This window comes from Cinclus cinclus, chromosome 3, assembly GCF_963662255.1.
Source record: "Cinclus cinclus chromosome 3, bCinCin1.1, whole genome shotgun sequence".
Lineage (NCBI taxonomy): Eukaryota > Metazoa > Chordata > Aves > Passeriformes > Cinclidae > Cinclus > Cinclus cinclus.
The window spans coordinates 111,144,437-111,164,564 of NC_085048.1; the positions used below are offsets into that span (position 1 = coordinate 111,144,437).

The 20,128-nt window shown below is 51.6% G+C and overlaps 2 protein-coding genes across 2 annotated transcripts in view; both read left to right on the top strand.

Moving 5' to 3' along the window:
- LOC134042026 (serine/threonine-protein kinase pim-1-like) overlaps positions 1 to 7,353 on the top strand; it is a gene marked incomplete at its 3' end in the record, with an annotated part of 94,934 nt that extends 87,581 nt beyond the window's left edge. Inside the window, exons 2-6 of the mRNA XM_062489100.1 lie at positions 5,773 to 5,907; positions 6,001 to 6,051; positions 6,280 to 6,649; positions 6,838 to 7,014; positions 7,289 to 7,353. Of these exons, the coding sequence (XP_062345084.1) occupies positions 5,773 to 5,907; positions 6,001 to 6,051; positions 6,280 to 6,649; positions 6,838 to 7,014; positions 7,289 to 7,353 (798 nt within the window). The remainder of the gene's footprint in view (positions 1 to 5,772; positions 5,908 to 6,000; positions 6,052 to 6,279; positions 6,650 to 6,837; positions 7,015 to 7,288) is intronic.
- A 5,752-nt stretch (positions 7,354 to 13,105) lies between these two features.
- LOC134042027 (serine/threonine-protein kinase pim-1-like) overlaps positions 13,106 to 20,128 on the top strand; it is a gene marked incomplete at its 3' end in the record, with an annotated part of 31,839 nt that continues 24,816 nt past the window's right edge. Inside the window, exon 1 of the mRNA XM_062489101.1 lies at positions 13,106 to 13,210. Coding sequence (XP_062345085.1) covers positions 13,106 to 13,210 — 105 coding nt within the window. The remainder of the gene's footprint in view (positions 13,211 to 20,128) is intronic.

Genomic DNA, 20,128 nt, shown 5'->3' on the forward strand with positions numbered 1-20,128 from the left:
TGAGTGGCCAAGCTCTGCTGGATGTGACAGAGCGTATCACAGGTATGGCCTCTGCTAAGCCAAGAGGTCTCCCCAGGGAGCATTTCCAGGGCATTCCTGGCAATAGACAGTAGAGTAGCTGCTCCAAATCAGGAGGTGCTGAGCTTGTCCCTCCTGCCCAATGCCCATGGCAGCTGTGTTTGGCAGGTTTTCCCTGGCTGCTGCAGAGGTGTGCAGTACCTGGCACGGGGGTGGCGCTCGGCCTTGGGGCCGAGCTCTCACTGGGGCATCTCAGAGCCCACCTCCAGGAAAGGGAGGGGTTAAAAATACCCGAGCTGGCTCTTCTCTTGGGAGCTCAGGGTCATCTCTGGTCCTTTAGGGAAAATGTAGCAAGTGCTGTTTCAGGCAATCCGTTTGTTTTGTCCTCACAGAATTCTCATCTTGCTCTTGAAAAGTTTTGAGACTGAACCCTGCAGTGCCTGGGGGTCACAGCTTAGGTCAAAACTCAGCACCCAGATTGGGGGCACAGATTTGGTGCAAGGCAGCCTTTGGGGCCAGAGGGGCAGAAGCAGAGTGCTGAGGCTCCCTGCCTGTGCTGTCAAAGTGACATTGGACTGAGCATTTCAGGGTGTGCAAACAGTGTCTTCCTGTGTCAGTGCTGTCCAAAATGCTACAAATGCAGCTGATAATTGATTCCTCAGAGGAGCTTGCTATGTCAGCAACAGCCCAGGATTGGAAAAGTGATAATCTCTCTATATAGTGGACAAGATGATTTACAGCCTTGCTTTAACTGGGTCTAAATGCACTGCTAAGTGTGCCAGCATCTTTAAATGCAAGGTTTCATAGATGTTGTGTCTTCTTCAGCAATCTCAAATGCTCAGTGTTCGGTGATTGAGAATGTCAAAAGCGCTTGAAAGGGCATTGGGATAAAGTAGATGTCTAGAAAGAGGGTATTTAGTTTTGGAGATATTTTGATCTCTTCTTGAAATAATGGAAATAAACATAAATTAGGACTCTTTTAGGAAGAGCAGATGTTCTCTCTGAGATTTAGTGGGAACAAACAATGTTTTCTCAAGTTCCATTGTGATCAATGTCTTGAATTGGATTTTAACTGAAATTAACACCCATTTTGAAATGGATGCCATAACCCTTTTCCTGCTTGGCAGAATTGGTTTTGGGCACTTTCAGGAAGTGTTTAAATGTTGATGATTGCTGGTGGATTACGAGCATAGAGAAAATGAAGTCTCTTCCACCACAGAATAAGAAGTGGTTACTGCATAACATTTTGCCTGATCAGAAAATATGAATGGTGTCCAGAGCATTTCAGGTTTTGATGTCTCAGCCACATCTGCCATGCAAGGAGCCTGTTGGTTGTCAATTTTTTGCCTGTGTTTGACAAAGTTCAGTTCAGAAATTGAGCAGGGAGTAGGCTTCAGAGAGAAAGGGAGAAGACACTCGTGTTGTGGTTAAATTTCATTCATCTGTGTTGCATTTTTCTCTCTACATTCTACTATTGCAGTGCACATTGCAAGAAAAATGCCATTAACATTGGGAGGGGGAATGACATTAAAATGTGGAGATGCACAAATGCCACAGCAATGAGGTCTGGGTAATTACCTAAGACACCCTGAGGTTTGAAGCAGCTGTTTGTTGGAAGGCACAAAAGCATTGTGCCAAAGACAGCAGCTAGTCACTGATGTTTCTAATCCAGCTGTCAAGCAGCACCCATGTCTGGTGGGCTGGAGTTTGGAAGTGTGGTCTAATAGTGCCCTTTGCTGTGTGCCACTGAGCAAAGGGAAGAGCCAGATTGGATTCTGGCACTTTGACATCAAGGGTCACAAAGATGGAATTGTCCTTTTTCTTAGAAACCTTTCAATTGAATCTCCATGGTGCATTTCCAAATCTTCAGTGTGGGTTTAGACAACTTCCTAATGGAAATGAAAGGGAAGTTGACATTTTAGTCATTCTTGATGTTGAAACAGGTTGTGAAATGATCCAGTAAAGGTACAAGTTCTGCCACAGGTGCAAGTATTTGTTTGGAGACAGTACTCCTGAGGTGTTGGTGGTTCTATTTTGGGGAGGATCAGCTGCTTTGGCCATTTCTGGATCGTTGGGCTCTGTGTGCTATTTCACTGCTCTTAGCCAGAGAGGCTTCCAAGAAGCAAATCTTGAGGTGGATCCTTGTTTGCATTAAGGTTGTTGTTTCAGAAGCTTGTGTCTCTGTCCCGGCAGTGCTTGTGGAAGGGGTTTATGCCAGGAGCCCTGAAGTGGTCCAGCGCTACGCCCTGCCCGTGCTCTGGTCCTTCCTGGAGAACAAGGCGCTGCCTGTCCGCAGCGCCAATGTGCGCACGGTGGTCACCAGGCTCGCCTCTGCCCTCTACGAGGTGATGGGCACCAAGCTGAAGAAGCGTGCTGCCAGCCAGCCCCCACATGTCCAGGAAAACCTCTCCAGCATCCTGGGCTGGTGAAGGCTTGATGTTCTCCAGCAAGTTGACCAAGTGCTGAGATGGACACCTGCGGTTCTGACCTTTTAGCTGTGCCAAAATTGACAAAATACTCAGGAAGGGTGTGCATCTGCCCCTGCTCTCTCCACTGCCCTTCCTAGTCATGGCATGCTCAGGGGCCTGAAGACACTCTGGATTGAGGACAAAGTGAAGGACTAGCATGGCTCAGCCTCCCACCGAGGTAAGGTGGGAGCTGGGCCGCTCTCTGGTGGGAGGAAGGGTCTTGTGCCAGCCTGGAGAGCCTGTGCACATTGCCAGGGAGCAGTTGTAACCTGCAGGTGCCCCCTGCCATGAGCTGTGCTGCTGCCAGTGCCCCGTGGAGCTGTAGGGCTGCTGAGCTGTGGGGCAGGGAGAGGAGCAGGAGACTGCATGTGCAGCTGAGCCATTGCTGGGAAGCACAGGGCTCTGGGCTCCCTGCTGTCCCAGGGCAGTCCAGAGGCCAGGGAGTTCCCCTGGGAGCTCTGTGGAAGTGGCTCAGGGTGTGCCCCTGGCCTGCCTCCAGAGGGTGATGGTAGGAGAATGTTTCCCTGTGCAGCTATTTATGAATTTCCAAGAAATGTGTTCTATGAAATATGGAGCTTCAGATGCTTTAGGTTTGCATTGCAGCCTCTGTTACATTTTGTGTCTCCATTTTGCAGACCTGCCTGGCTCCTGTGTTTCCACCAAGTTTTCTCTGGACATTCTTTTGTGCATTTACCCACAAAGTCCTTTCCTGCTGTCCAGAAGAGCTCTTTCCTCCAAGCCCAGGAAGAAGCTGCTGCCTATCCAAAGAGCGTTTGAAGACAAGGATTTATGCATTAGCCTGTATAGTTCCAGATGTACATATGTTCTGATAGTTATCTGTAGGTTTCAATAAATATATTTTGATTCTATCTTAATAATTTTGTTGTTATATTTTTATTGTGTATATATTTGGTGGTATATTTTGTTTTTTTATATTTAATAGTTTTATATTTTTTTCCCATTGACATGCTAAGGATGGCCAGGTCCTTGAGACCTTGAGATGGGGAAGGGAGAGCTTCCCTGATTTTGTGAGTTTCTCTGGGAGGGTGGGGCCAGTGGGGGGAAGGAGGCCAAGGCCACGAGATTCGAAGCAGGTAAAGGAGGGTGGGGGGGCAGTTACTGGTACTCACCCCTTTTTGGCTCTGGAAGGAGGAAGGCAGCTGGAAAACCTCACCGCGCCATCCCAGTGCCAGATGCTGCCTCTTCTGGTGTTGGACCTCACAACCCTGCCAGGATGCTGTCCTGCTTCAGTTTGCTATCTCCAAGCATCCTGTTGGAGCACCGGGACCAACACTGCTCCAAGGATTCGTGAGCAGAGTCTCTCCTCCACCCTTCCTATCTGGGACACATCTGCCATCACCCCCAGCTCTCCTGCAGCTGTGCAGGGATCCTCACACCTGTCCTGTCCACTGGGAACCTGCCAGAGCTCACTGCCAATGGCGATGGTAACTGCACCAGGGGGGAAAAGAGCACACAACCAAAGGAACTGTGACTGGGTTCCTGTTAATTTCATAGTTATTGTTGTTTAGATTGGCCTTGTTATATATTTAGTAGAGAACTGTTCTTCCTGTCCCCCTATCTTTCCCTGAGAACCTCTTGATTTCAAAATTATACTGACTCAGTGGGAAGGATTTTACTTTCTCCATTTCAAGGGAAGGTCCTGCTTTTTCCCTAGCACACACCTGTCCATTCAAACTAGGATACGGAGCATGAGGTGCAGGGCTGATGTGTGAAAGCATGAGGATCTCCTCCAAAGTAACTTGTTTAATTGTCCATTTTATTACTTCTCTATTTACTCCACACTACTAAGGCAAGGCAAGCTTTGCTTGCAGGCAAAACAGGCATGGGATACACTAGGGTCCCTTGCAGGATCAGCAGGGCTGGCAGTGACAAAGCAGGCAATCTGCTCCATGGTGAGCCACTACACAGCCGCATCCCAATGTGGGTTTAAGTAGCATGGTATTATGGAGAACTCCTTTTCTGCATCAGATACCAAAAGAACGTCCACAGCTTCTGGTGGCAGTCAGCTGGAGCATTCCACAGGCAACACGAGCTCTCAAGGCACTCAGTGTTCTCTAGTGTCAGAGGCAGAGACACACTTGAGGAGAGTCCATGTCAGGGGTCAGCCTTCCCAAACTGAGCAATGGATGCTTCTGCCACTAACACTGACAGGAAATAAACAAACAAAATTTCTGTGCACACCAGGGCTACCTGTGGATTAAATTATTTCTGTTTCACATCCCGGCCAGAACAACATCGTGGTCAGAATATCATTGTTCCTAGATTCTCTAACACTAAAAATATTGCTGGAGAGTTTTTGTCATTCCCATAGATTTGGTGACATCCAGACACACTTAACAATCCATTTGGGTCCAAGTTCCATATTGCAGACGATGTCTTTGGGCAGCCTGCAAGTGTCTCAGCAGAGAATGAAAAGGGATGACAATACTGACACGATTTCTCTTTGCTACTTGAAATTTAAAAGCTCCGCTCCAGCCCACACTGGCAAAATTGTCAGAAGAGGCAATTCTTCCCCACAAAATGCTTCATCTCACTCAAACAAGAAAGCCACCAGCCAACAGTCTTCTTTACTCCTCCACTGCTTTATTTGGCTATTTCTCTAATAGGAATTAGCTTCATTTATTCTTACTTTGTTTCCTGTGTTCCACGGGGCGCGCGGCGGCTCCTCCGTTGGGTTCGCGGAGGCAACGGCAGAACGGCCGCGCGCTCCGGCGGCTCCGCAGCAGCAGCAGCAGCAGCAGCAGCAGCGCCTGTCTCGATCGGTTTTCCGCTCGAGTTCTCGCTCGCCCTCCGTGCCCTTCTCCCTCTCAGACTCCCTGTGATCCCGTTCGGTCCCGTCCTTGTTGCGCCTCTCCCAGCCCGGCTCATGCCGCGCCCCGCAAGGCGGCCGTGGGCGAGCCGGCCCCCTGCCCGCCCCTGTCGGGCACGCCGCGGTGCCGCCTCCGCGGGGCTCAGTCCGTACCGCCTGTGGCACCTTTTGAAGAGCCTGTGGGCGAGCTCCTCGCTGCACTGGTGGCGGTGGTGGAGCAGCACCGTCTCTTGGCTCCGCCTGGCGCGGGGCCTGGCGCTGGCCCGGCCCCGACCGAGGCCCCTCCCGCGGTTCCGCCCACAGCTGGCCCGCAGCCGCCCGGCTCCCGCCCCGCCGCCGGCGCATTCCCCCGAGCGAGCCTCGCCGCCCGGCAGTTCGGCCGCCGGCCCCGAGGCGCCGGAGCCCGGGGCGGCTCGGGAAGCAGCGGCGGCCGGGGCGGGCGGGTGCCCCGGGCAGAATGACGAGAGCGCGGTGCCGTCCGCACGGGCGGAGAAGCCTCCCCTGGAGCAGCTGTACCGGGAGGGCCCGCTGCTGGGGAGCGGCGGCTTCGGCAGCGTTTACGCCGGGACCCGGCTCGCCGACGGCGTCCCGGTAAGAGACGGGGCCGGCTCGGAGCGGGGAGGGGGGCGGCGACCGGCGAGCGGCGGGCGGCGAGCTGAGCCCTCCGCTCGCCTTGGCTTGCAGGTGGCCATCAAGCGAGTGTCCCGGGACCGCGTCTTGGAGTGGGCGCGGCTGGTGAGTGAGCGGGGCCAGCGGGAGCAGGCGGCGGGGCGTGGCGGGCGGGGTAAGGCCAGGCCCGGCCGGGTGGGAGCCGGGACGCTGCGATGGGAGCGAGCGTGGAGCGAGCGGGGGCCGCGCAGCGTCCCGGGCCATGGGCAATGGGAGCTGCGGTGGCGCCGGGCAGGGGGTGGCGAAGGCGAGCGCAGCATCGGCGCCGCTGACGGCATGGCGGCTCCCCCGCAGCACGACGGCGCCCTTGTGCCCCTGGAGCTGGTGCTGCTCTGGATGGCGTCGTGGCCCGGCTTCCGCGGCATCGTGCGGCTCCTGGACTGGTTCGAGCTGCCCGACGGCTTCGCGCTGGTCATGGAGCGTCCGGAGCGCTGTCAGGACCTCTGGCACCTGCTGCACGCGGGGGGGTTCCTGCCAGAGCCCGTGGCGCGGGCGCTGTTCCGGCAGGTGCTGGGGGCCGTGCGGCACTGCACCAGCCGCGGCGTCCTGCACCGCGACATCAAGGCCGAGAACGTGCTCGTTGACCTGGCCACCGGCGAGGCGAAGCTCATCGACTTCGGCTGCGGCACGATCCTGCAGGATGGCTTCTACACCCAGATGGCCGGTGAGCCCAAAGCCGGGGCCCAGCCGGGCAGTGGAGCTCCTCCCCTTTGCTTCCACGGGTGAAACACACAGGGAGGGAGGGAGGGGTAATGCTGCTTCAGCCGGCTGCAGCCAAGTTGCATTTTGGCAGGAGGTGGCTGGGAGGGAGCAATCAACATTGGCCTGATGAGCTGTGCCCGTGTGCCATAGGAACGCGGGAGTACTACCCACCGGAGTGGATCCTCTTTGGCCGCTACCATGGCCAGCCAGCCACCATCTGGTCCCTGGGCATCCTGCTCTATCAGCTGGTGTGCAGGCACCTTCCTTTCAAAAGCAGAGAGGACATCGTCCGGGGACAGCTCTTCTTCCCGCCCCGGGTGTCTCAAGGTGGGGATGGGCCTTCAAGGCGCGGGAGCAAGAACGGCTTTGGGAGAGGGCAGGTGGCACATAAGTGTCCTGCTGTTGCAGCTGGGGAGGAGGTTCATCTCCTGGGCTGAGCTGGACGAGGTGGCAGGTGTGCCTCTGCTGCTCTCTTCCAGAAGAGAGGATGGATGGGAAGCTGTGCGAACAGCTCTGAGCACTCTTAGTGTGCTGTGGGCACTGTGAAATCTGGGAGAGCATGGACAGGAGCTGACCAGCAGTTTCTGGTTTCTCTCTGCAGAGTGCCAGCACCTGATCAGGTGGTGCTTATCCATGGACCCTGCAGACAGGCCATCCTTGGATGACCTTTTAGAACATTCTTGGGTGCAGAAGCCCCACCTGGCCCAGGAGACAGCAGAGATCCATCCCTCTGCACAGTAGAATCCAGGATGCCCGCAAGCAGCAGCTGCTCGTGTCTCGTGGCTCTCAAAGAATTGCCCAGAGCATTTCCCAGTGGCCCTGGCATGGAGCAGAGAGCACAGCCAAGGAGGTGCTTCCTCAGGTCCCCGGCGATTTGTGGAGGGAGCGGCTCAGGGCTCCCCATCCTATTGGAGAAATTGTGGCACAGTGCAGTGAAGTTGCCACAGAGTGGAAAAGGGGAAACATCCCCCTGCAGCTCAATGGCCTCGTGATGTCCCCGCGAGCCAAGGCACATCTGGCGTGTTCTTCTGGAGATCAGCGCAGAGCTGGAGAACGCCGTCCTCGAGCTGGCCACTGGCAGGGCAAAGCTGATGGGCTTTGGTTGCAGCCCCTTCCTAGAGGACACGCTCTGCACCCCGACGAAATCAAGATGAGTCCCCAGGCAGCGCAGGGGTGGGGGGATGCTTGTGCCTCTAGGCATGGCAGGGCTCAGCCTGGCCACGTGCCGGTGGTTCCCCGTGGGGTGGCAGTGGACAATATTAATCTTTCTGCCAACTGCTCAGCTGCTTTTTGGTGGGGCAGGGGATGGATGTTGTGGAAGGGGAGCCGGCTCCTGGCCTCGCTGACAGCTTCTTCCTGCCAGCATGGCACAGGCTGGGGTGGGGGCATCCGGCCTGACATAAGCGTCCATCCGTGTGGATGGGGAACAGCAGAGGGGGACGGGTTCTTTAGCCATGGCCCAGCTGCTCTGCTTTGCAGGCCCTTGAGGAAGGGGTGGGCATACAGGTGGGAAAGGTAGGGTTTTTCCCCACCACTGGAGAGATTTTAGTATCATAAAGAGCGGTCAGACCTTCCCCAGGCCTGTGAAACGGTGACAACCTTTGGTGCTTTTTCTTGTTTCCAGGTCTTGTTTTGAAATGACTTTCATGCAATTGTTCTTTGCTTTTTCCAGAAAGATTGCAGCTTGTGTCCAGACCAGATGGAGAAGCACCGGTACCGTCCCTGGAGTGCATCCCGTGCCGGTGCTACCCGGGGAGGGTCCACGGTGTGGATGTCCCCTGCAAAAGGATGAGGACCTTGTGTGGGATCGGCTCCTCTCCTGGCAGCAGGTCTCCAGAGGTGGGTACCCGGTTCCACAGCTTGGGTGGCAGAAGGGCTTAGGGCAAACGGCAGCAGGCACACGAGAATGTCGCTCTTGCAGCTGCTGAGGAGGTTGTTGTGCCATGCTTGAGCAGAAGAGGTGGAGCGTGTCCTGCCACGCTGCTCTCCTCTAACAAGGAGGGAATGGGCTGGGAGGTTTGGGCTCTGAGCACAGCCAGCAGCCTGGCCTGAGCACAGGCTATGGTGGGACAGGGGGGACAGGAGCCTGATGCCACTGACCGTGGCTTTCTGGTTTCTGTCCCCAGGCTACCAGCAGCTCATGCCATGGAAACGGCACCGCTCGACCTGCCAGTCTGGGAGGGCTGGACGGCAGCGGGTGTTCATTTGCTGCCAAAAATAAATCATTCTTGTTACTAACATCATCATCATCATCGGAGCATTTCTTTCATCCTTTTTTCAAGCTTTTGGCCTCCCTTCTTCCACCGAAATCTCTTTGCCTCTTTCCTCATCCACTTGGTGGAATTGGTGGGGGGGGTTTAAGTAACACAAAAAGTTCAGCAACAATTCCTGTTGCCAACCGCAGCAGTCTCTTCAAGAACCTGGAGTTGGTAGCCAGGCCCACATTTCACTTGGAAAGGGGAGTGGTTTGCAGGGACAAAGATGTCCCTCTGCTGCAAAAGCAGGGAGGAAATCAGAAGCAGCAAAATGCAATTTCAGCTCTACCCCCGCCCAAAGTTGTCTGCGTCTTTGCCCTCCACTCCAAAATAGGCAGGCAAGGCTGGACTTGAACAAGGTTCAAGTCCTTCATGGTCCCTTGGCATTAAAGGGATCAAGTAAAACTCTCGTATGCAGTAATTGGAGTACAGCTACTGTAGGGATAAAGGAAATGTTGGGAGCTGGGACATCCTTCTTGTCTCCTTTGTCTCCCCAGGTGTTGTAGCCTGGATAGCTGTTAAGATGGTTGCAGGTAAAGGAGCAGCAAGGGCCTTTGTATGGGATCCACGGAGATGTTTATTTCAGCCACTGCGTGGATAGTCCAGGGTCAGAGGCAAAGACAAAGGGGAACGTCGGGGTGAGGGTCCAGGTTGAAGCAGATGGGTGTCCTGGGCAGGGGGAGCATCAGGGAGCACTTACCAGGGGACATGGGGGTGGCACAAAGGTGGGGTTAGGGCATGGGAGCCAACAGGGAAACAGGGTGGGAGTGACCGAAAGCCTGAGAGACAGGGAGAGGGCAGGGGGCTGGCCCAGGGAACAGAACAGGGCTACATTGGCATGACAGAACAGGGCTTGCTATGAGAGAAGCCTCTCGTGTCTCCCTAACTAGGGAATGCCTTTTAGGGTCTCCACAGTGGGGTGTTTTGGGTTCAGTTTGAGTTTGGGTGGAGATACTGCTTTAGTGTAGTGGTTTTGGATTGTTAATTTGAACGTTTTTAGTTGTGAGATAGGATTAGGAGGAAGATAAAACAGGCTTAGCTTTAAATGGTACAAAGACAAACTTTATTACCAGAAACTATAGGGGAAAAAAGAAGAAGAAAAATTAGAATAAAACTTCAGACTACTCTTCTTCTTTCCACACATTTGTTTTTTTTGCATTGACAGCATACAAAGAACAACTCAGTTAGTTTACCTTTTCTAAAATAGTCATTTACTTGTTTCTTTCAGAGAGGAGATTCTTCAGCCTATAGAGATTTTTCATAAGAAACCATTTTTAGGTGGTCTTGCTGTTCTAGTGTTTAGCCGTCAGGGAGGATAGAGATCTGGTTATTATGTAATATTTTTTTTCTCAACTAACATTTTAATTCATAACTAATACTGAGGACCATATCAACTTATGAGGCACACTTAAAGGATTATAATAGTTGAAACAAAAGCTTACTCCACTTTTAAAAATAGAGGGTGTTTTTCTTCTTCTTCCCTAGGGAGAAGCAGGGGTTTTTTCACTATTTAAACCTAGGGCACTTACAGCAATTTTAACATTGGTTTATTTTAACACCAACGCTTCTTCTTACATCTAGAGTTAGAATCTTTAATCCACCCCATATTTTTTTATGTGTTATAGGGAAACAAGGGTTGCTTTTCTGTAGCATAAAAAAAAGGGAAGAATTTCAGTCTATGTCTTCCTTCCCTCAGCTGAGACTTGACTCTTCTCATACTTTGATTTTGGTGTTTTTTGTGCTGTTTTTGTACATATTATCATTTTGGTTCTCTGTTTTTTTTTCCACAGGACAGAGAATAAAGTATTTGTAAAGTCATATTTTGGGCAGTGAAAAAGTTAATATTTTGCCGGGGCAGGAGAGGGTTCTGTGATTGTTTTTAGGTGGGGCGGCCGGAGCTCTTTACCATAAGGAGCCTTCTAAGGCTGCGCTGGGGCCAGGCTGGGATTGTAGGGCCCGGCCAGAAAGCAGAGATGAGTTTTTTGGTTGTAAGGTTGTTTTTTGGCGTTTGCTGTACGTAATGTTAGTGGTGGGCTGGTGGTTTTCCTTTTCCTTTGCCCAGCAGCCGAGGTTGGGGCCCTTGCCAGATCGGGGCCCAGCTGTCTCTCCCCCAGGCCGTGTGGGCGGTGAGGCAGGCCTTTTTTCCACCTTTATCTCTTACTGTTCACTTCCTCTTGCTGGAAACGGGATTGTTGGAACACTTTAGAGGAGACGGCTTATCCATAGTGTTCTGTTTTAAATTGTCTAAAACCGTGTGAGACAGATGGCTTCACATAGGAACATCCCCAGGGCTGCTGAGGGGAAGGCACCACTTTATTTGTTGTGAAGAGAAGTAATCAAAATCCGCAACCAACAAGCTGCAAGGCAGAACGGAGTGGGAATTACAGAAATAAAGGCCTTGAAAAGCAGCTTAGGAAAGCAGCTACTTCCTAGACAGTGCCAAACCCTCCGACCTGGCCTGGCCGGGCCCAGGGCTGGCTGCCCTTGGGAAGGGAAGGGAAGGGAAAGGGATGGAGCTGGGGTGGGGGCTCTGTGGCCATGGAAACGAGAGAACCACGGGCCAGCGCGTCACAAAGGGGCAGCCCCGCAAGGGGCTGTGAAGGTTGTGGTTGACACGGACACAGTGGCAGGAGACACGTCTGGCTCTGCCTGTCTGTGCCGACTGCTGGCGATTGGAGTCACCCCACCTTGTTCTAGGGCTGGGGACCGAGCTCCTATCGCCGTCTGCTCCGAGACAGTTCCCAAATTCAACCCCAGGTACTTCTGCGAGACAGAAGCACGGGTTCAAAGATGGATTTTACTGGAAAAGGAAAGACCACGGAAGGAAAAGGTGAGGATAGAAAGGAGCTGAAAGGCCCGAGTCAAATGGAGACAAATTCCACCAGATTTCCGGGAAAATTGGTCCATGGTGGTCAGTTCTGGCTCTGTGTCAGAGTTGGTGGCTGTGAGCTACAGGTGATCTTGCCAGGACAGCCCTGGCATCACAACATTTTCTCATTAGCTTACTCATTATGTTTTGTCATTAGCGTCCTCTTCTTTTCACAGTAGCCAAATCACTCAAACTTTCAGTCAGGACAGGGACTGTGGCCACAGCTGACCACAAACTGGACACGGTCATGAGACGCAAGTTCTGTTCCTTTGTTTGCCACCAATGTCAGGTCTCACAACAGATAAATTTCCTGTTCTTCCTCTGCTTGCTAATTGGGTGTAACACTGAGAATGATATTAAGGTGCTATGAAAACGCCAGCAAGTCCTGCCTGCTTGCTGAGAGCTCTTTGTAGTTTGCAGAAACAGCAGTCACAGCTGTGTGGGTCTTTATTGGGTGTTCACAGAAGCCACACTAGAGAAGGAGTTTTTTTCCCCTCTTCCCATTGGAGCCATCCAACTTTCTGTTCAGCCATGGTAACTCAATAGTGTTCAGAGGAATAGTTCACAGGCTAGGTCCTTGAGAAATGAAACCTAAGAAATTTTCTCCAAAGTTCAAGAATCCTGCAAATGCCCCACCCATTAGACATGTTTATGATAAAGATGGGACTTCACCTAAATGAGTTCATCCCTTGTGAGGCTGGCTCAGCCTCCCACAGAGGTAAGGTGGGAGCTGGGCCGCTCTCTGGTGGGAGGAAGGGTCTTGTGCCAGCCTGGAGAGCCTGTGCACATTGCCAGGGAGCAGTTGTGCCCTGCAGGTGCCCCCTGCCATGAGCTGTGCTGCTGCCAGTGCCCCGTGGAGCTGTAGTGCTGCTGAGCTGTGGGGCAGGGAGAGGAGCAGGAGGCTGCATGTGCAGCTGAGCCATTGCTGGGAAGCACAGGGCTCTGGGCTCCCTGCTGTCCCAGAGCAGCCCAGAGGCCAGGGAGTTCCCCTGGGAGCTCTGTGGAAGTGGCTCAGGGTGTGCCCCTGGCCTGCCTCAAGGGGCTGATGGCAGGAGCAGGTTTCCTTTTGAAGCTATTTTCCAGGAAAGTTTCCAGGAAATGTGTTCCATGAAACATGGAGCTTCAGATGCTTTTGTTTTGCTTTGCAGCCTCTTGTTACATTTTGTGTCTCCACTTTGCAGGCCTGACTGGCTACCCTCTTGCCAAGAGGTTTTCCCTGGCAAATCCTTCTATGCTCCTTCCCTCCAAGCCATTGCCTCCCATCCAGAAGGGCTCTCCTTCAACCAAGTCAAATATGATGTCCAGAGGAGAGCGGGACAATGGGAAAAATGGCACTGGCTACAAGGAGGACAATATTAGAAACAACCGGGACCAGGATTCAGAGGGAAAAGCACATAAGGTAAGGCAACCAAGATAAGTCCTGTGTGGCAGATTTTTAGTTAATGTCCGGTAAGCAGAGATCAGAGACCATTAACTGTGGTGTGAGCCTAAGGAAGAAGGTGAGCAAAGTAGGATCTCAGCTGGACTCTGCACTTCAGGCTGTCTTTGCAATGGGTGTGTAGTGCAGATTTCAAGTCCTCACTGTGTATCTATAGCAGGAGAGGGCTTTGAAAGGTTTCTGGGCTCTGTCATGGTTGCTCCTCTGTCTTGTAGCTGAGGAAACACCAACAAGAAGGCAGCGCTGCTAAAGTTGTCTGCTCCAGCTAAGCAATCCTCCTGCATTCAGTAACCCATGGGTATATGTGAACCATGTCTATGTCTTGGTGGTGGTTTCCATCAGCTCTGTCTGGTGGGGATGGAAAAAGGAGTTTGCTGGAACAGGCAGTCCTGCAAAGTCAGTTCCAGGTTGACGCAGCTTTTTGAGCTGTGCAGCCATGGCCTTCTACACAGTTGTCTCTGATGCTATTTCTAGATTTCTTCAGCTTCTGGGCAGCTGTGTGCTGTGGCATGGCTTTGTCCAGAGAGAAGGGATGGGAGGTGGCCATGGGGAGAGCAGCCCCAAGCCCAGGCACACGATTGCCTTTGCAGCAGGGCCAGCACCTGCAGTTGTTCTGGGTTTGCCATGGGGTGCAGGAGGAGGCAAATGAGCAACAGGTCTGGCAAACAGAATGTCCAATCAAAGGCTGATGTACTTGATTCCAGCCTTGCTGAGGAAGGGCCCAGTGTATCCCTGACAGGATGTGGTCCTTTAACTGTAGTTTGAAGAGGACTTGATTTGGGGCTTTAGTTGTGCCAGAAAGGAAGGGACACTTAAAGAATGGTGTGCACCTGCCCCTCCTACCTCCACCCTCCTTCCTGGTCATGGCATGGGGGCCCTGGAGCAACTTGGGCAAGCAGAGACCTTGCAGAGAGCAGCAGGGCAGGGAGCTCTGCTGAACTTCCTAAATGCCAGTGAGCCTGAGATGATGGAGGTGTGGGAGCTGGAGAGCACGGAGCATCGCGAGAGCTCAGCAGCTTCTGGGCTGAAAGGCTGCTGGGCAACTGTAAGAGGGAAGGGCAGCAGCAGAAGAATTGAGGGGCTTGAGAAAAGCAGGTTCTGACATCCTGCAGAATGGCTTTGTGGAGACTTGGTTGGTGATCAGCACTGGCTGTGAGGTGCCTAAGGGGCAGGGAGAGAACAGTGGTCTAAACCCATTCCCATACCATCCAAAAGGCCAGTGGAGGCAGTGGCACTGCAGAACATGCTGATGCCAACCATGTGGATTCCAGCTGGGAGTGTAGCTGCAATTGCAGACAAATGAGCAGGAAGAGAGAGGTGGCAAATTTGGGAGATGGTCTCTCCCTCACCAATTCTCTTTCCTATGCCGCCCTTCCCCTTCCTAGGACAATCTGCTATATATGATATTGACTTTTCCTGTCAGGGCATGTGTAACTGTCTTGAGTCATGAATGAGGGCAAGGCTGGATGCTACATTTGAGCACTGTGTACCACTCTTTCCAGGCATCCTTGCTGTATCCCAGAGGTGGGGATATGAAGAAGGGGTCATTGGGGCTGCCTTTGATCCCCCCTATACCCAAGGCAGTCAGTCCCCGTGTTGGCAGTGCTGCAGGGTCTCTGCTCAGCTCTGTGCAGCTGGATGTCCAAGAGTCCCAGGAGATGAGGTAAGCCAAGGTGTCTGCTGCTCCCCTCTGCAATTCAGCTCCCTTTTGCTATCTTGTGAGGTTCCTTTGCACAGTCAGCTGTCTCCCATGTATTTAGGCAAACCTCTGTGTATTCACCATTTGGCCCATCTGTGATGATCCAGCTCCATGTCAAACCCCACACCTCATGTCACAAGGGCAGAGAGGTGGTGGTGGTGGGGAAGAGGAGGCAGGGCTTAAAAGCATCTGAAGATGGGTCCTCTGCTGGGCTTGATATTGATTCCCTCTGTAATGTTTGTGGTGTCATTTGGGAGCTGTATTGCATGGGTCTGTCTCCTGAAGATGATAGAATACTGTGATCCTTGAGTCTCAAGTTCAGCACGCAAAAATTACGTTTTGCCAAATATTAGCTGCTGGAGAGGTGTCTGGACAGTCAGGTGCTGCCTCTGTAAACATGCTGTGTGACTTGTCTATTTCTTGGCCTCCGGTCTGAAATGAGCTCCCAGAGAAGTTTGGGTTATAGATGTGTAAGCCAATCAATGTTTAATGCTTAGATCTTGCCTTAAAATCAAAGAGGGAAAGGTTCTAAAGAAGTTTTATAGGATGGTACCTGATGGAAAGATATTGGCTTGGATATGTTTGAGGAAATGTAGCTGTCAAGCTTATCCGAGTGATTACAATAATGAATGAGTCACAGAAATATCATTCCTATTGAAAAGCTTAGGTAGGGCTTTAAAAGTGCAATCTGAATATCCTTGGCTATCAGCTGAGTTGGAAAAGGCCTTTTCCTTCTTGGAAGATCAAGGAGGTGGAATATCCTTCTCAGAACACTCCAGTGCTCTGACCACATGTAGCACGAGACTGGCACCAGCACAAGGCATGAGCAGGCAAAGCCAAGCTTTGTCAGCAGAACCAAAGTAGCTGCCCTCCATACAGACTCGTGTCTCAGCTTAGCAACCTTTGCTGCTTCAGAGAGGCTGTAGGAGCCCCCCAAGTTTCAAAAGGAGAGACACCACAATTGGGGAGTTATGATGCAAGTTGGAGAATGACTGCTGTGTTTCAGCTGGAGCTTGGCCAGCTCTGTCTGACTGCAGCAACTGAAAGCTTAAGGACAATTAATCAGCTTTGCATCTTGTTGGCTTGATGTCTCTTGCATTTCCTCCTTCATCAGAGTGAACAAGCTAGGAAAGATTGCCTCCTCTCATGCTACACCTCTTCCCTCCCTTCTCTTTCTCCCTCCTCATATGTGCTTTTGTTCTCCCTTTCTCAAGGCCAAGACCGAGCGGCAGCATCAAAGAGAAGTCTGAACATGCAGGTAGGTACAGGGCATGTCGGTCCTAAAATGACCATTGGCATATTGAATCAGAGGTGACATCTTGAAAACTTGGTTATGAACCATGGTTTTAAGAATTTCTTTAAATTTGTTTCAATTCCTTGATGGCCTCAGTGGACTGTCCCAGAGCCCAGTCACTGGGATTATGCTCCGGGGATGCTCTGAAAACTCCTCTAATGTGAAGTCTTAGGTGGCATAAGCTGGAGTGGTATCTTGAGGCCCTGGAAATGCATTGCAGGAAACAAAACATTCCTCTCCATTCTTTGCCTGCCTTTTATCTCCCTGAAGCCTTTCTAGTGTTGCAATTAGAACCAAAAAAAGAAAGCATTTAGCAGGAAATGAGAAATATTCCCACTCCTTCCTCCTGCCCTTGAAGGAGAAGACTTTAACTTGGGGTATATTCTGAGCTGAACCCTTTGAGATCGGAAGGAATGTCATGGAAATTGCCTGGTTTTTCACTGGGAGAAATAGGGAAACCTCCTGTGAGAGAAAGTCCTTTTGAATTTTCCAGTTTTGGAGAAGGACAATTCCAAATGGATGCAGCATATGCAGGGTCTGAGTTTGTCATCCTCTGACAGCACAAGCCCAAAGCCACCTATGGCAGGTTCACCATGGCAAATCTCTTGCCCCACTGCCTCTGCCTGTGTCAGTGTTGCAGGCTGAGGCTGGGGGAGGAGATGCCTTCTGCCTTGTCCCCCTGTCCCTGCCTTGCCTGATCCCTGACAAGTAGAATTGTGCCAGACAAACTGCGGTCTCTGGTGCGTCTGTGCCAGCCAATGCCTTTGAGTTGAAAGCCTCCAGCAAAGCCTGTTGTTGTTGTTCCTTTGCCATTTTGGAGCATGTCATGATAGGAGAGTTGAGATTTGAAGAAATAGTTGTGCTGATGCAGAAAAAGGGATCAGATGCCCAGGCCCCTTTGCTCTGGGTTAGTTCTGCCAAATCCTGGGCAGAGGCCCTTTGGAATGACTCCTTAATTGGTGATATGCAGTTGGAATGCTTAATGCAGCTAGGGAGAAGTATTGCTCAATAAGTAAGGAGACATTTTTACTGGATTAGTTCTGGACTGGAAATGAGCTGTATCATTACTCCTTATCTGGTGTGCTTTTACAAATGACCTGTTCCATCTACAGGCATAAAGAAATACAGATTTATGCAAGGTCTTCTTTTGATGATCTGCCCTATGGCATTTCCACCAAGAGAATTTGGAATTGTTTTTAACTGCAATGATCAGAAATGTTTGGATGTAGGTCTTATGTTGGGTTTTGGGTTCTCTGCAGGAAAGAAAGCAGGGAAAAAACCCATGAAGCAAAACCCATGAAGCAATAAAGCTTTGCAAAAACAGAATGTTTGCAAGCCAGTGTGTCCCCTACAGATATGGGCTCCTTGAATACTGGGGACAAGCAATGGGGAGGGCAAAGCATCTTTTACCTCTAATGTGGGTTGCCATCATTCATGAGCCTGCCCTTCCTTTGTTGCAAAAGGAAATAAAGGCAACCAACAAATGCCAACCCAGAACTGAGTGGGTGTTACAGAAACAAGTGCCATGAAATCTAGCTTTGGAAAGGAATGATTTCCTAGGTGTAATTGTCAAATTCTGGAGACCACTGTGGGTTGCCAGCTGTTTGGAAGGAAAGAGATCCCTAAGTAGTGGGGTGGCAATGAGAAACACATAAGCAATGCAGTAGAAGCTCTCTTTCCTGGCTTGCTAGCACCATACTGTTCAGAGTAATTAAAGTGATACTAATTTCCTGAAAAATAAAAGCAAAGCAATTTTCTGAATAACTAAAAAGACCCCTTGGTTGCCTCATCCATTAGATGTATTGGTTCTACAGGTGGGAGTTCACCTAACTCACTTGTTCCCTTGTGAGCATGGCTCAGCCTCCCACCGAGGTAAGGTGGGAGCTGGGCCGCTCTCTGGTGGGAGGAAGGGTCTTGTGCCAGCCTGGAGAGCCTGTGCACATTGCCAGGGAGCAGTTGTGCCCTGCAGGTGCCCCCTGCCATGAGCTGTGCTGCTGCCAGTGCCCCGTGGAGCTGTAGGGCTGCTGAGCTGTGGGGCAGGGAGAGGAGCAGGAGGCTGCATGTGCAGCTGAGCCATTGCTGGGAAGCACAGGGCTCCCTGCTGTCCCAGAGCAGCCCAGAAGCCATGGAGTTCCCCTGGTTACTCTGCGAAGTGGCTCAGGGTGTGCCCCTGGCCTGCCTCACGTGGCTGCTGTTACGTGCATGTTTCCCTGTGCAGCTGTTTAGAAGTTTTGAGGAAATGTGTTCCATGGTATATGGAGCTTTAGATGCTTTAGCTTTGCATCTCAGCCTCTGTTCTATTTTATGTCTCCACATTGCAGGCCTGACTAGGTTCATGTTTTCCAAGTTGTTCCGGCCATCTCCCTCCATGCTCCCTCCTTCTAAACTGTTGCCTCCCATCCAGAAGAGCTCTCCTTCTTCTAAACCAATTAAAATCTGCAGTGTGGAGCAGGAGGGTGGGAAAAATGGCAGCAGCACCAGTGACAGTAAGAACAAGCAGGAGCTGGATTCAGAGGGAAAAATGCATAAGGTAAGAAGACCAAGATAAGTCCATGTGATAGATTTTCAGATTATGTGCTGCAGGCAGAGTTTTCAGACTTTTTCCTATGGTGTGAGGCAAGGGAAACCCCTGAGTAAAGGAAGGTCTCAGCTGGACTCTGCACTTCAGGCTGTCTTTGCAAATGGGTGTGTAGTGCAGATTTCAAGTCCTCACTGTGTATCTATAGCAGGAGAGTGCTTTGAATGATTTCTGGGTTCTGTCATGGTTGCTCCTTTGTCTTGTAGCTGAGAAAACACCAACAAGAAGGCAGCGCTGCTAAAGTTGTCTGCTCCAGCTAAGCAATCCTCCTGCATTCAGTAACCCACGGGTATCTGTGAACCATGTCTATGTCTTGGTGGTGGTTTCCATCAGCTCTGTCTGGTGGGGATGGAAAAAGGAGTTTGCTGGAACAGGCAGTCCTGCAAAGTCAGTTCCAGGTTGTCACAGCGTTTGAGTTGTACAGCCATGGCCTCCTACACAGTTGTCTCTGATGCTATTTCTAGATTTCTTCAGCTTCTGGGCAGCTGTGTGCTGTGGCATGGCTTTGTCCAGAGGGAAGGGATGGGAGGTGGCCATGGGGAGAGCAGCCCCAAGCCCAGGCTCACGATTGCCTTTGCAGCAGGACCAGCACCTGCAGTTGTTCTGGGTTTGCCATGGGGTGCAGGAGGAGGCAAATGAGCAACAGGTCTGGCAAACAGAATGTCCAATCAAAGGCTGATGTACTTGATTCCAGCCTTGCTGAGGAAGGGCCCAGTGTATCCCTGACAGGATGTGGTCCTTTAACTATAGTTTGAAGAGGACTTGATTTGGGGCTTTAGTTGTGCCAGAAAGGAAGGGACACTTAAAGAATGGTGTGCACCTGCCCCTCCTACCTCCACCCTCCTTCCTGGTCATGGCATGGGGGCCCTGGAGCAACTTGGGCAAGCAGAGACCTTGCAGAGAGCAGCAGGGCAGGGAGCTCTGCTGAACTTCCTAAATGCCAGTGAGCCTGAGATGATGGAGGTGTGGGAGCTGGAGAGCACGGAGCATCGCGAGAGCTCAGCAGCTTCTGGGCTGAAAGGCTGCTGGGCAACTGTAAGAGGGAAGGGCAGCAGCAGAAGAATTGAGGGGCTTGAGAAAAGCAGGTTCTGACATCCTGCAGAATGGCTTTGTGGAGACTTGGTTGGTGATCAGCACTGGCTGTGAGGTGCCTAAGAGACAGGGAGAGAACAGTGATCTGAACCCATTCCCATACCATCCAAAAGGCCAGTGGAGGCAGTGGCACTGCAGAACATGCTGATGCCAACCATGTGGATTCCTGCTGGGATGGTCTCTCCCTCACCAATTCCCTTTCCTATGCCACCCTTC